We start from the raw sequence: 16,070 nt of genomic DNA, 5'->3' as shown, positions 1-16,070 counted from the left end.
ATCCTTGTGGCCTCCTTTGGACACTCTCCAATGGCTCAATCTCTCCTTCCATTGTGTCCCCCCAAACTGCCCCAACATTGAGGTGAGGCCCCAGGGCAGAGCAGAGCGGGACAATCCCCTCCCTGCTGCCCCCAGCACAGGGATGTCCCTCCTGGCTGCCAGGGCACTGCTGACTCAGGGACAACTGGCACCCACCAGCACCCCCAGGGCCCTTTCCCAGCTCTGCTTCCCAGCCTCTCATTCCCAGTGTGTCCGTCCATCCAGGGTCACCCCATCCCAGGGGCAGAATCCACACCTGTCTTTGTTTAACTTCATCTGGTTGGTGATTCCCAGCCCCCTGATTTGGTGAGGTCTCTCTGCAGGGCCTCCCTGCCTTCGAGGGACTCAGCAGCTCCTCCCAGTTTCGGGTATATGAGTTGCAATTTTAAATGTCCGTTACCTTTTAAAAATAACTTCTCAGTGACTGTGCAAAAAGAAGATATTTGTCCTTCGTGTTTCTTACAGACAGTGGAAATTGGAACATTTGTGTTACAAATCAGGAGAACTCATCACAGAAGCAGGTTACATGGACCAGGTATGTGTAGCAGGCGTTTAGTTACAAGGTTTGTGCATTTTCAGGGTTCAGCTTGTGCTGCCTTGATTATATTATTGTGTGACTGTGTTTTTTTCCCCTTTCTGATTTTGACAGATCATAGAATATCTTTATCCTTGTTTAATTATCACTCCTCTGGACTGCTTCTGGGAAGGAGCAAAGCTACAATCAGGAACTGCATATCTGTTGTAAGCATGCTTTTTTATAGCTTTCTGGTCTGACTGTTTTTAATTGTATAACTCTGTACGACTTTTCATTTGCACTCCCATTGTTTATTCAGACTCTGATTTAACAAGAAAAAAGTTTAAAGTGTAGTGTTTCTATGGAAAGTATGCTTGGATTTTATTTTAATTTAACAAAGATTTTCCTATTTCTTAGAGATGATTTGTAAGCCTCAGTTTAAATCCTCTGTTATTTTTCCTGTTCTGCTAGCATGAAAAATAAAATGTAAATTCTGTGTTGAAGTTTCAAGGATTTTATGTTTTGCCCCCTTTTTTTTTTTTTATTTTTTTCCCCCTGAAACAAACTTGTTTCTGGTAGGCTTTTTTTTTTCCCCACAAAACACAAAAACATTGATTGGATGGAAATTTTAGACCTTAGAAAATGTCTTGGGTTAATTCTCAATTCTTCCTAAGGAATAAAAAACAAATCCTTTACTTATGAGATCATTAAAGAAGCCATATAGTATCTTTTATGGATGGTTTCTCACAGTTTCCAAGTGTGATATTATATACCCTGAATCCTTTAAAGAGTTAATTGTTAATCTGTGCAGGCATTTTCTGTTAATTATGCAAGAGTTAGCATTTGAGTTATTGTTTCTGTGCTGGTTTGCATGTCTCTGCAAAAGCAATTTGCAATGGCCATCTCCTAACCTTTAGTGTACAGTTTTAGATGGGGAAATAAGGGGGTTTGTGTTTTCTGGTTGGGAGATTCGGAATAATGACTTAAGCCTGGTTAAGCAGATACAGTGTGGTTTGAACCACAGAATAAGGCAGTCAAAAGCCTTTCTAGTCTGTCAACATCACAAATTCAGAAGTGGGGGGTGGGAGACGTGACAGTGATAGTGGTGACAGCCATGGTTGCAGGAAAGCTGGGTTGATAGTCAAGCTGCCAGGGCGTTTGAAGGAGCACAGTATTGTTACAGATAAACAAAGATCGGTTATATTGATTGATTACATTTCCAAGATGATTATTAGACTAGCTAGAAGTAATCTGATACTATGAGAAAGGCTTTCTTTATTCAGCCCCCTCTCTTCTGTCCCTCTCCCCTCCCCCTTAATTCTTTGAAGCAGCAGTTGGCTGCTTTTTTTGTTATTTAGGTGGTTGATGATTTGTTTTGCTTTGTTTGTAAGTGGAAGTATTTCTAACCTGTGAATATTGTTGTATAAGATAACTTTGTAAGAACTGAGTATTTTTGTTAAAATTACAACTGGGCTGCAAGAAAAGTACATAAACAAATCTAATTAAAACACGCCTTACGTTTTATGAAACAACCTTACAAGAAAACTTTTAACTTTTAGCACAAAATAAGTTAGTTATTTGTTCAATTAAGAATTTTAAAAGTATGCTTATTTCAGTACTTCTTTTGTCTTTTTTCTATGTGTCTTTTTCTCCTGGTTGCTCTTGCAGAGGGAAGCCTCCTTTGCAGTGGATCAACTTTGACCCCTTAGAATTCTTGGAAGAGTTAAAGAAAATAAACTACCAAGTGGAGAGCTGGGAAGAAATGCTGAATAAAGCAGAGGTTGGTCATGGTTATATGGATCGACCCTGCCTGAATCCTGCTGATCCCGATTGCCCAATCACAGCTCCCAATAAAAATTCCACCAAAGTAAGTTTGCTTGTCCTTGTGTGTGTCTTTTCAAGGGAGGGTTGGGGGTGGGGAGGGGTGGGGGGGAAGGTCAGGCAGAATAGGAGAAAGTACCATTTTCTTCCAAGCAATATACAGTTCTTATTCTTGAGTGATGTAATTTTTGTGTTCCTGTTAGGCGCTGCTAGCTCACAGCCATGGGCTTCGCCTTGTTCTGCAATGCAGTGCTTAATCCTGTGCGTTTAAAGTGCGGTTGTCAGCTGCACTCTGGCTGTGGAAGTGTGGTGGTGTGGCATCCAGCAGACCTCAGGCAGACAATGGCCACTGCTGGGGCACAGCTGCCCCTGCACCCCACACAGCACGACCTTCCCTCCAGGGCAGCCAGTTCTGTTCATTTTCGTGACGAACTTGGAGCCATGGGCCTCCAATTTATATATGTATGTCCCTTTATCAGTCACATTAGGCCTTGCAGGAATTGCTGTTTGGTCCACCCAGTATCTGGGTGACTTGTTCAGCTTGATTTCTGGAATGCATTTCTTCTAATGGACTGCCTAGATGGTCTTTAATATCCATTATTCTGGGTGCTGAGTTAAGGTGTGAGTTTTGAAACCAGTTAATTGCTTCCTTATTACTTTTTCTAGCCTCTTGATGTAGCCCTTGTTTTGAGTGGTGGATGCTATGGACTGTCAAGAAAATACATGCATTGGCAAGAGGAGCTGATTATAGGTGGTACAGTCAAGAACAGTTCTGGTAAACTTGTCAGGTAAAAAAAATGTTTAAAGAAAAAGTCTGTTTTTCTTTGTTAGAGTTCGTTTTTTGGGGCACAGTGAGAGGACCATGTCAAATCTTCTGCCCTTCATATGTATTGTAAATCTCTCTTAAAGAAGGATGTGACCCTCTAAAGAGAACAGAATTTAAAAGAGTGCTTAGGAAGTTGTTTAAATTTAAGGCAGCATCATTGCTTCCTACTTCTAACCTCAGAATGATGGTGTATGTTGCTCAGGAAGAAAGCTTCTTACTGGCAACTTGGTTGTTTAGAATGTATTTATAAAGCATTAAACAATGTTTAAAGTGCTGAACCCCTTCATTCCAAAATATGATCAAAGGAAAAAGGGGAAGAAAACAGTTTGAGCACTGTGCTCAATCATTTGACTTCTCTCAAAATTCCAAGATCTCCAATGAACTTTATGTTCAGGACAAATATAGAGAAAAGTCTATTTTTATGTCCCTGTATTGTGAATACAGCTTTGAGTGGTAAAACAAACCCTTATCTTTTAAACTTCTGTGAATGAGGATGTGAAACACTGGACTTCAGTGGGGGAAGAAACCTGTGAAGTTGGACTGTTCTAAAAAATGTAGGCCATGCTAAACTAAATGAAGCATAATTCTTTCAGAGAAAGTCAGGGTGGATAGTTACTGCTGCTGTGTTCTCCACACAGCTTGTCAGGCATGAGGAGTTTAGTCTGACATTTCTCTCCAAGAGATGAAAAAGACTAAGGTCATCAAATGACATTTTGCCCACAGCACTTCCAAGATCTCGCAGAAATAACTGTTCGGGTGGTATCCTCACAGTAATGTGTCTTATCCATCATAATCTTTATAATTTGTAGGATTCTGATTTGTAGGGATACGTCCTTTGTTCCTGAAACTGAACCCATCGAAAATGATGGCAAAACTCTCATTGATTTCAGTGAAACCAGATTTAGCCTCAATGCTTGCACAGAGCATTGCAATTGCACCAGAGGCACAATAATTGTATTCTGCTCGATTTTAGTACAAGCACACGCCCTCTGAAATCAAGAACTCATGCAAGCTCCTATTAGGGTTGCATTTGGGACTTCATGCTATGAAAACATTTTCCTGAAAATGCTCATTTTACGCCTCCTTCTCCTCTCTTTTCTCTCCGTGTCGCAGTGCCCAGGCTCTGCAAACCATGTTTCAGTTAATGACTCCTAAGCAAATGTATGAGCACTTCAAGGGGTATGAATATGTTTCCCATATCAACTGGAACGAGGATAAGGCAGCAGCAATTCTGGAAGCCTGGCAGAGGATGTATGTTGAGGTAAACTTGAAGATAACCTGAATACCACACTATAAAGTTCTACCAAGATCCATTGCCTTCTGTCACAGGATTTACAGTATTCCTTGAAGGAAGATGCTTAAACCAGAACCAAACCATTGTCCCCCCCCCTTCATTATTAAGAGTTCTTTAGGGTTTTCACTGTTTCTGTGGTTTTTTTGCCATAAGAAGCTGCTTGGTTATTCCCATTTGAGAAGCCAAGAAGGTTTTGCTCTGTGAATGGCCGGGCAGGCAGGGGCAGAGGCACTGCTGGCCTGGGGTTAAAGGCAGGACTGGTGCTGCCTGGTGGAGCTGTGGGAAGGCATTCAAGTGAAATGTTTGGAATTGGGGTGGGAATGTAGCAGCCTTTCCTGAAGGGTGCAGATCCTGGTCTCACAATCAGTAGCTTGCAAGAAATAACCATGAAGCACACTTGTGTAGCATCGGTCTCTGCCTGGGCTTCCACTGGAGCAGTAGAGCAGAAGGAGGTGATTTCAGATGTGTGCTGTGGAAGATGGTAATACTTTCTTTTGACTAAGAGACTAAAATTAGAAGAAAACGTTTTCTTTAGTCACACTGAGTTTTATTTTTGTTTTCGTAGGTTGTTCATCAAAGTGTTGCACAAAACTCTACCCAGAAGGTGCTCTCCTTCACTACAACCACCCTGGATGACATCCTGAAGTCATTTTCTGATGTCAGCGCTATCAGAGTAGCCAGTGGCTACTTACTAATGGTAATGAAATAAATTTATTTAATTTTCTTTGGTAGTAGAGCAGGGCTTAAATAAGATCTGCATTATTGTTGCCAGATAGTAGTCTAGAACATTTTACATATATTTAAAATAAAAACTAGTCTGTAAACTTTACCTCAGGCATGTCACGCGTTCCTCTTGGTAACCTCTTGTGTTCTGTTCTGATTAAAAATGTGTGTAAGCATCAGTATGTTGGGTGGGGAAAGACAGCTGCCAGAGAAGGATCCCTTCTAACATTTTGTTTTTTTTCGTCCCGAATTCCCCTCCCTGCTCCTCTCCTCAGCTTGCCTACGCCTGTTTAACGATGCTGCGGTGGGACTGTGCCAAGTCTCAGGGTGCTGTGGGGCTGGCAGGAGTCCTGCTGGTTGCACTCTCGGTGGCTGCAGGATTGGGCCTGTGCTCACTGATTGGAATTTCCTTTAATGCTGCCACGACTCAGGTATTTGGAAGACACGAGTCTGCTGTTAAATTACGAGTGCGCTGTTAATAAATGAACACAACTGAATCTTTGAGGGGGCAGAAAGGCTGAAAAAATATTTTGGCTCTAGATTTTTGCTTGTGCCTTTTTCCTGTCTCGTAGCCTGTGCTGTGGTGAATTAAATGATCATGCTGCCGAGTGATGTTAAAGAAAAAAGCCAGTATTGTGTAGTCTGTATAGTTGATAGATTCTGGGTTGTTTGGTTTTTTTCTGTATCCCACTACCAGTGGAAGCATCCAGCTGTATGTAAGGAGCTGCAGATTTGTTTTTACATCTGAATATATCAAGGTGTTCAAATCCTGAAAATATTTAGAATATAACTCGAAGTATTATCAGGTATTCTTTGAACAAAGCTTGAACTACTTTTGATGAGATTTTGTACCTGTAAGTGGTACACTTTAAGTTCCTCAGCAATATTCCAGAGAAAAAATTAATATCTGTATTGCATCCTTTTGATTTTCATTTTATCCTTGGATTTGTGTTGCTGTATAATGTAAAAGTTGCTGTAATTAGCCACATAATGGCTAGCTGCATGGCAGATGATAAAAAAAAATCTTCTTGGTTTTTGTTTTGTTTTGTTTCTTCCTCAAGGTTTTGCCTTTTCTTGCTCTTGGAGTTGGTGTAGATGATGTTTTCCTTCTGGCACATGCGTTTAGTGAAACAGGGCAGAATAAGAGAATTCCATTTGAGGTAATGACAAAATGGGGATTTGGGGGAAGGTAAAATAAAAGGCTTCATGTAGGAAAAGATAACCATATCCAGAATTAGTCAGTAGAGTTTTTTTTTTCTCCATGGCTTTTCCTACAGTCTAGAAATTCTTATTTCTGTCAAAATAGGAAATTGTAATAATATGTGTGGTCCTGGAGTGTTTTGGAATGTTCACATTCTTGAACTGAATTAATTTTGTATTTTTCTCTAAGTTTCATTTTTTTTATATTTGTAATTGACCATCACTTTTAAAAGGAAATCTAGGGTGCCATCACTTTTATGATCCTTTAAAAGTAAAGTCTTTTTAGTCTCAGTCCAAAGTTTCATATCCAAAGTACGACCCATTTGAAACCCTTATATATTTGCTGATTCTGTTTGGTACAAGCAATGTCTTCCCCTTCTTTCCAGCTGGTTGGTCATGCAGACACTGCAGCCTCACTCTGGTGTAACTTCTGTGTGCTTCGTAATAGCCTGTTAGTTGGGAAAGGGTCATGTGTTTGTTCTGATTTCTCTGTGGTTTTTTGTGTGTGGTCCCTGGACTTCAGGTTGTTTCCTTTGTTTGTTACGTACTTTTTCAAGACGTGTAGCTGTTACACCTCTGTGCTGTTAATACATGCTTATTTTGTCTGAAAAGTGAGAACATCGAGTGATTCCACTGGTAAAAATTACATCCTGCTTAACTGCAGATGTATCTTGATATAGTGTTAGCACCCATTTAGTTTTGTGTTCTGAAGCTAGAATCAGCTCTGGTGATGTTTTCCGCCCTCAAGAAACTTGTGCGCTTCACGTGTTACCCGTTTTTCTCCTGTATAATTAGTATATAGTTTTATTCTCACATACTTCCCATTGCAGACTTGTATTCAGAATTTAAATGTGAGGGTTTCTCACTGCTACGATGTTCCATCGGTAGGACGAGTGCTGCGTTTGCGGGAGATCACCCTGTTCACTTCTAAGATCTGTCTGTTTTGTGTTGCAGGACAGGACAGGTGAATGTCTGAAGCGCACGGGAGCGAGTGTAGCCCTTACATCAATCAGTAACGTCACTGCTTTCTTCATGGCTGCCCTGATCCCTATTCCTGCCCTACGAGCATTCTCACTCCAGGTGAGTTTGTGTCCTGTTTTGTTGGCTCTGTGACAGCAACAAATACACATACTAATTATTACTGCAGCAGTTTTTACTGCCTCCCTTCCAGTGTATTTTTAGCAAACTAAGAGAAAAGTGTAAGAATTTTATATTCCAGCTTCACAGGGAGAAAACATGAATTTTGTGTGCTGAACCCTGTATCACTTGCTCTTCCTCTCTCTGTCTTCTTGTATTTGTTCTGTGGTAACATACCTTCAGGAATATGAAATATTAAGGATGTTAGAAAAATATCTTTTCTGAAAGTGAGGATTCTTTGAAGAAAGCCTTGAGAGTTTCTCCCAGAGCAGGAAAACTGTACTTTTTCAGTAGTTATTTTTATTCTGCTGTGGCCTGGCTCTCCAGTCATTTTTCATTCTTACTGAGCCCACAGCTACCGAGAGGAAGCAAGACTTCCATTTTTTTTCAATACCTGTGGCAATTACTGCTGTTTTCAGAGATTTAAGTGTTCTTGTATTAAGCTGTAAAATGGTAAATTTTTAGCGATTGCAGTTACGTTACAAATAAGCAGTAATAATTTGTTTGCCTTTCCTTCTCAAGAGGCAATTTAGGAGTGAAAAATAGAGAAAGTAAAGGCCTCATTGGTTTTCTGCATCATTTAGAATATATCTGTGGCAACTAAAATTAGATGTTTAGTCTTGAATGGTTAGCAGTATTTAGCTCTGCTGATTTGCCGAAACCTAGATGTCTCTTCATATGGATCATGTGATAGTGAATTGTTTTACTTTATAGAATCACAGAATAGTTTGAGTTGGAACCAACCTTTTAAAGGTCATCTAGTCCAACCTCCACCTCCCCCAACCCCATGGGCTGGGACATCTTCATCTGGACTTCTCTGGGTAACCTCTTCCAGCGTTTTACTGCCCTAATGTAAAAAATCCTTCTTCCTAATATCTAGTCTAAACCTACCATATTTCAGTTTAAAGCCATTACCCTTTGTTCTATTACTACATGCCCTTTTAAAAAGCACCCCTCCGACCTCTCTGTAGTCCCCCTTTAGGCACTGTAAGATCTTCCCCAGAGCCTCCTCTTCTCCAGGCTGAACATCTGAATTTTCTCAGCCTTTCTTCACAAGAGAGGTGCTTCATCCCTCTGATCCCCTTTGTGGCCCTCCTCTGCATCCTCTCCAACAGCTCCATGTCCTTCCCGTGCTGGGGCCCCAGAGCTGGGTGCAGCGCTGCAGGTGGGGTCTCACCAGAGCAGAATCCCTCCCTCACCCTGCTCTCGATGCAGCCCAGGACATGGTTGATCTTCTGTGCTGCAGGTGCACACTGCTGGTCATGCCCAGCCCCTCATCCCCCAGCACCCCTCATCCTTCTCAGCAGGGCTGCTCTGGATCTGATCATCCCCCAGCCTGGCTGATACCAGGGAATCAGGTACAAGTGCAGAGGCAGGACCTTGCACTTGGCCTTGTTGAACCTCATGAGGTTCCCACAGTAAAGACCAGCCCAGATGTGTGAAATACTTTTGAAAGTGTATCACTTCTGCTGGAAGATGTTGTTTATTTTTCCCAAATCTATGGCCCAATTTCAAACATCTAACACAGACCCTCAGCAGCTAACAGGATACTGGAGGTCATCAAACTTGCAGTACCGGTGCTTTACAGAAGTTACATCAGCCTAAATGCATCTCATAAGAGGTATTCAACAGAGATGGGCCTTTTTACTGTAATCATACTGCTGAGCTGTTCAGCATGAGCCACCAAAATGAATTCTTATCTGATTAGACTTTGCTTGGTTTTTTTTCTGTTTTCACTCTTCACATCAGAACATGACAGGTTGCCTTTGGAACATACCTGGAGACATCAGCTGTAACTGTTACTGTTATCAATATAAGTTAAATACACCTTTCCTGAAGTCATTCCTTTTTGTCTACTGGCATGCTGTAGACTGAGTCACTGAAAGTTTAGAAATAAAGTATGCATAGCAAAATGATAAACAAAATGTTTTCAGTGAGATTTTTACGTATTACTGTATGAACATGTTGATATTATTCAGGATGAAAACATCACGATCAAAGTCCTTTTTAAGGCAGTGATTAATGTGGAATTTATGTGTAGGGGAACCCAGATGGGTGTCCAGAAGTTAAGTGTTTGAATTGCTCAGTCTTTTCTCACTTGGTAATTTGTGTTTGCTTGAACATAGTAACCCCTTACGTGTATATAAGAATGAAAAGAAGAACAACGGGAGAGACCTGTCGTGATTTTTTTTATTGATGCCAGAGTAACATATACAACTGACACACACATAAGTTAACAGCCACTGAAATGCAATCCTTTGTTCTTAGAAAGGAACATCTATTACTTGCTGTGCCTAGCTTCAACAGGTAAAATCAAAATCAGGTGATATTTTAATCACAGTACTCAGCATCAGAGAACCACACCAGCTTTCGTGGGTGGTCTGTACTCATATCCTGATTTCTTTATGTACAATCTCCTTCCTCCCTTTCCCTCAGTCTTGTTTAAAAAAGAAGTCCTTACCATCTTTGATAGTTTCCTAGCAAAACTTTAAAAGCAATGAAATACTACATTTATTTTTCACAGATTCTGACACCTTCTCATCTAGATAGTGAATTTTTAACACACTGGCTTAAAACAAAGGGTTGTTCTTGACACTGCTCTGTTTTTGTTTACTTTTCTTAAGACACTGTAGGTAATTGTCAAAATTTCTGTAACTTCTGAGGCCCAGCATTGGTAGAATAACCTGTCTGCTGAGGGAGGATAAAGGGTTTCTGGCATCTGCAAGCCCGACTTCTAGTTTGAAACTCACATTTTCCATATCGGTGCTTTCTTCTGTCTCAGTTCTGTCCTCTTCTGCCAGATAGAGAAGTTCATTGATACCTTTGAGTTGTTCATTTGCTTTATGGAACTCAAACACTACAAGTCTGCTGTTTTCTTAAGAGTTTGCTAGGGTTAGCTCTTTCCAAGATACCAAAAATGGAATTCAGTCCTTTTAAAAGTGAGATTTTTAAAATTAACTACATTATGCAGGTAAGGACTGTTTCAGCTCTTTCACTGGTTTAAGTTCTTTTTTTTTTTTATTTGTTGATCTTATTTGAGCAGTTTTAGGGCTTTGAGATCGCTGAATATGACCCAAATACTCAGTAACAAGAATCACCTACGAAACTACTCAGGATGTTGCAGGACTGGGTCTGAGCTTTCAGATGAGCTTCATTTCTTAAAATTGTGGTGGAGGAAGAGATTATCAGAGAAATCCACTGAAAGTGTTGAAGTTTGCAGTAGGAATGCCTTAAACATAGCCCTTTGTTTCAAGTGTAAGTGCAGGAAGGCAAGGCAGAGTGTAACTGGACTGGGCTGTATTCTTTTCTAAGACAGACTAGTCAGACACTGTCATACAGTTAATTCTGCCCAGGAGAGATAAGGTACAAAAATTCATCCACCTCTTCTTGGTTACACCAGAAAATTCCTCCCCTAAGAGCAGAGGTGTGGTGTGGATCCACTAATGAGCAGAGTGGAACTTTTCCCAGTCAGCCTTAGCAGTAACTTTTTCCCTCACCGTGTAAGAATGACAAGTTTTTTTCCTAAGTGTAAAAGTGCATTACCAGGTGGTGGTGGTGGGTTTATGGAGAGAAAGAATGTGTGTTTTTCAGCTCATTCAATTATCTTGCTCTGGTTTGTCCTCTGCCTTTTACCCGCATCATTTACCTTTCCCTGCCCCTGACACGAGAATTTAACAAGCAGAATTAAAGCCTAAGGGAAAAGAGGGCAGGGAGGGGCAAGGATCCGGGTCTGTACCCTGTCAGGAGGGAGTTGCAGATAGAGAGCAGTAGGGTGGAAGTTCCCCTGACAGACCTCCTCCTCCGTTCATCACCTCTGGCTATGCAGCACACCCGGTCTCCCTGGGTGGGCTGCCAGGAATGGCACAGAGCAGCACATACCTTCAGCAGGGCCCCAGCACATACCTACCAGCCTGGCTCCCTGCTCCCTCTCTGCCTCCAGCACAGACTGCCATTCTTCAGCCTCTGTTAACAGTTGCAGCAGCAATAACATTTTTGGGCCGTGCATTATGAAAAGATGCGAAAACTGTAGCGTGTTTCTCAGGAAGTGACCAGCGTGTTTTCTTCTGATTAATGGAATTTTTTTACTGCTCTCTGATCTAATTTCACTGAATGCCTTCATTTTACGCCCTTGAGTAGGCTCCATTTTATCCCCTCTAGGACTGTTTTGCCTTTGTTGGGTTTCTCAAGTACGAGGTTTGAGGCCCTTTCCTCTCCCATTTAACCACTGATCCCTGAAGAGGTGAGAGAAGATGCCCTGTCCACAGAAATCCTGTACATGCTTTCAGCTTGTGCGCTGCCTGTGCTCTGGAGGCTCTGCTACCACCGTTTGTTGCTGCTTGTACAGGCTGTGCCTCTTGCCCATGACTGCATTCCCCAAAGGCTGCCACTCCACCAGATGTGGGAACAGCTCTGGGAGGGGAGCAGGGGCAGATGCACCAGGTCAGGCACCCAGTCACTCCTCAGCAGTTCTTCTCCCTTCTCCCTATGGAGCCACAGAGTGTTCTCTGATGGGACAAGAGATTAGAATTCAGGAAAGAGCGAAGTTTTCTGTATTTAATTGTGGAAACTGAGCGCTGTTACGTCCCTGTAATGCAGCAGAGGTGAGTGAGAGCGTGCAACACGCAGGAAGTGTGGCCTTTGGCTCTCAGAATCCAGGTACAAATCAGAGCAGGGGTTGCTTTGAAGTGTTACACATGCAGGGTAGTTAGTACATCAGCACTGGGGTGGCACAATGGAAAATGTAGTTGTTCTAAAAGGAGGTTCCATGGAAGTTGGCAGATTTACTGTGTGTGCTATTGGATTAGTTTTGATGCTTCTTAAGAAAATCAAAATGTCAGTATTACTAACTCTAATGGCATCTCAACCACACACTTAAGTATTAGTTTTCAGATCTAGTAACACTGTAGGTTCTAAGATGTTAGTGTCTACAAAGGGAGCTGATATGGCACGAAGCATTTGCAGTTTATGGAGCAGAAACAGAGGGCTTCTGTTAGTTTTTCAGCCATGCTGGGAGGAGTAAGAATTATTGAGTCAGACCTCATCTGTTTTTTCCAAATCTCGGTAAATCCTAGCTGATCCTTGATACAAGATCTTGGTTAGGCACAACTAATTATTCGTGTTATATGGATGATTCAACCTTTTTTGGTTTAGCAGCACTAAAGAAAGCAGTTTCATGAACTAGGTCCAACAAACACCTTTCTTGCAAGAGCAGCCATTTGTTTTTCTGACAGATTGAATTAATTCTAGAGAGGATCAAAAGCAAATCACTTAATTTTAAAGTCTTGCCTATGACCTTACATACCTCTCTGTGTGAATATTTATAAATCATTAAATAGTCATTTGGTCTTTTCTCACAAAGATGGCTAAATACTAATTTGGCTTTAAGTACGAGGTAACTGCTGTTTTAATAGCTGTCTACAGACGAGCAGCAGGACTAAAATCTTACTTCAAGCAGTCTGGAGACAAGAAACGACAAAAAACCAGTAAACCCCACTTTTGTATGGAGTATATTTATGATTGAATTTACTAGAAAACATTTACATAATTAGTTGATTCTGCTGTTTTCAGATCAGTAAAAACAGTATCTAAGCCTTTTATTATACTCTGACAGTTTCAGAACTCTAAACATAATTCAGTGTGTAGTTATCTTGATTTTCTCAGATAAATGTAAGCAATTTATGTCATTTAATTGGCATATAACTCAAGAATTCTAAAACATGCATTTTGGATATCGCATCTTTTGTACTGCGAGTTTTGAGGTCTGATTTTCAAGATCAAAAGAAGCCATTCATCTCTTTGGGGGGAAAAAAGAGGTCACATTCATATCGGATCATTTTTGTAGCCCCACTTTTGTTCTTTTCTATGACCATTTTAACCCAAGCAGTTGTTATTTCAGAAGCTACAGGTGGAGGCACTTGATAGTTTATTTATGGACTACCTTAATGTGAAACTGGGCTACTACTGAGATGGCTGCTGCTTATCTCATGGATAAAATATAGGGCTCTCAAGGTTTTTTTCCACTGCTTGGTGGCTCAACCATTTTTTTTTCCCAGTGTCTCTCCTGCTCTTATAACTGTCTTCCAGTTCCATCTGTGCCAAGCTTTCCCTTTGTGATGGCTAGTGCTCCTAAACAATTCTGCATTACAAATAAATGCTATCAATAATAATGATAGATGCTGCACCACATATGTTTATGGAAATTCTCTGGGAATCTCTGTGTGGGAAACGGTTTGAAGTATGGTTTGAAAGGGGGTGGGCGGGGAGGTTGTTTTTTTCATTATGGGATACTCGCTTTACAAATTAAACCAAGTATTCTTGTTCCAATTTAAGACTCATTTTGGTAGACTGGCTCGTAAATCAAGCTCTGTTAAACACAAGCATATTAATACATAGATTTACTATGTGGTGTTGGTTTAATTTTGATTTTCCTTTAAAAGGATCCCTGATAAACTCAATAAAGGTTGTTCTTTTTTGGTTAGACTTTTAAGTACAAGTGCACAGTATTTTACTAAATAGATCTGTTTAATTAAAATTTACTTGAACTTATAGTAACATGCTTTGGTGTTATTGTCATCCTTAAATTACTTCAGATCCCTTAAATAGGAGAATTTCAGTTCTAATGCCAGGTTTGCTTTTGCTTCCATATTACTTTATTTTGAGACTCTAAATATGTCAGAATGTCATGTAAAGATGTGATTACAGAGTCAACAGACTCTGGTTTTCCACTTTAAAAATTATCAGCAAATATCCAGGCACAGATGTATTAAAATAATTCAAAGTTTACTATTAAAATTAATTAATTATGATAGACCTATGATAATGAAATGGTAATGTAAGAATGTATCACCCAGTGTGCTCAGGGAAAAGCCTGAAAGCATCTGTTGGGTTGAAGTGGTGAATCGGTGAATGGATGAAAATTTAAAGGGATCTTTATGCTTCGTAAAGCTGATGGCCTAACATGAAGTTTATCAACATCACTTCTCCTGTGGTTGTCTCTAGGCAGCAGTTGTGGTGGTGTTCAACTTTGCTATGGTTCTGCTGATTTTCCCTGCCATCCTGAGCATGGATCTTTATCGTCGTGAGGACAGGAGGCTGGATATATTCTGCTGTTTCACAAGGTGAGGGGTGAGCGGTAGGTTGATGTGTGTCCATTCTGTGGTCACCAGTCAGTGCTCCAGTTCCTTGCCAGGAGTGGAAGTTCTTCACTGAAGCGGGGTCAGTGTGTTTTTATGATTTCATTGCTAGTTACTGACTTACATGTGCTACCTTGGTTTTTACCTGCCTGAGGGGAAAAGGTAAAATACATCTGTCTCCCTTGACCTCTCTTCCCCTACTTCTCCTTCCCCCTGCACTTTTCCCTTCATTCATACGTATGTTCATTTGGACTGCTGGAGAACAGCTTTTGGAAAGCAGATAAAAGCTCCACAATTCAGGAATATCTTCAAGTATTTTTAGAATGCTATGAGATACTGCAAGATGTCCAGTGCCAGTACTGGGCAGTCTTGGAAAATTGTACATAACTCAGGACACAGAAAAGCCTCACTTAGAGTAAATCATTATGTGTTCATTTTTATGCTTTTATACCTTTAAACCCAAATAAATGAACTGTAAAGTGACTTCCCCTTAGCTGAGTTTTTCAGAGATCTGCAAGGAATGATCAGTACTATTACAAGATAATGCTTGATAAAGTTTCTGTTATGGCTGCAATATTAATTTGGAATAGTAATATTGCCATTCTGAAGAGTGTATAAATGTACTCTTACCTGATACACAACCAGCTCTGAGCCTAGAGTGGGCTAGGAACAGCCTGCTGTCATCAGTGAAGCCACTGCTTAGGAATTAGCATCTTTTCCACCTTACATTTTGCTTTTGACTGTCCATAACCAGGATCTGGAGAATCTACCATGTGTCCTCTTAACCTTTTACATGCATCTGGGAGCTGATAGCTTGATATTTTAGTGTCAAAGGGAGAAAGCACTTCACTAAATTTGCTTCTGAGGGAGTGGTTAGAATGGGGAGTTGATCACCCAGGACTCCTACTTTTCATTCCTGATTCAGTCATAGTTTCAGCAGGTGACCTAATGCATTAGAGTCTCAGAGCCCTGATTCTCAGAAATATAGGGCTGTCAGACCTGTCATTTATTGCCTCATCTAAAGTTGCACCAAATGTGTATCAGAATTCAGCCCACTTGCACATGAAGAAATGCTGTTAGTGAGAGCATTTAGGTAGTTGTTTAGGTAGGCAACATTCTGAATTCCTCTTGGTTCTGTAGGATTTGTCCACTTGGTGAAAAATACTTGATACTGTTTACTATTATCCATTTGTCATTTCTCATATACAGGAAGAGGTTTGTCTCTTATAATTGTTTTTTTTTTCATATAAACTAGGTATCTGTTAGGGTCTTGCATAGACTAAAATAAAGGGAATACTTCAATTATATCTGTGATTTTGTCTCTTCATATTGCCTACCCTTCCTAGGAACGAATAGTCTCATTAATTTTTTAGTGTTTTCTTG

General features: G+C 40.6%; 1 protein-coding gene across 3 annotated transcripts in view; it reads left to right on the top strand.

Annotated features, from left to right (window-relative positions):
• Positions 1-16,070, top strand: part of PTCH1 (patched 1) — a 66,670-nt gene that overhangs the window by 25,388 nt on the left and 25,212 nt on the right. For all 3 annotated transcript variants that reach the window (XR_003570685.1, XM_027879153.1, XM_027879154.1), the window contains exons 4-13: positions 505-574; positions 689-780; positions 2,222-2,420; positions 3,041-3,162; positions 4,314-4,461; positions 5,060-5,191; positions 5,493-5,648; positions 6,279-6,377; positions 7,372-7,497; positions 14,554-14,672. Coding sequence is in view for 2 of the 3 variants with exons in the window: in XM_027879153.1 (XP_027734954.1) it covers positions 505-574; positions 689-780; positions 2,222-2,420; positions 3,041-3,162; positions 4,314-4,461; positions 5,060-5,191; positions 5,493-5,648; positions 6,279-6,377; positions 7,372-7,497; positions 14,554-14,672 (1,263 nt within the window). In the remaining variant the exon portion in view is untranslated. The remainder of the gene's footprint in view (positions 1-504; positions 575-688; positions 781-2,221; positions 2,421-3,040; positions 3,163-4,313; positions 4,462-5,059; positions 5,192-5,492; positions 5,649-6,278; positions 6,378-7,371; positions 7,498-14,553; positions 14,673-16,070) is intronic.

Source organism: Empidonax traillii, unplaced genomic scaffold (genome assembly GCF_003031625.1).
Source record: "Empidonax traillii isolate 1590-97213 ecotype Southwest subspecies unplaced genomic scaffold, ASM303162v1 scaffold51:size1492887, whole genome shotgun sequence".
Lineage (NCBI taxonomy): Eukaryota > Metazoa > Chordata > Aves > Passeriformes > Tyrannidae > Empidonax > Empidonax traillii.
The sequence above is the reverse complement of the archived record's forward strand: the minus strand, read 5'-3'. Positions and strand labels throughout refer to the sequence as shown.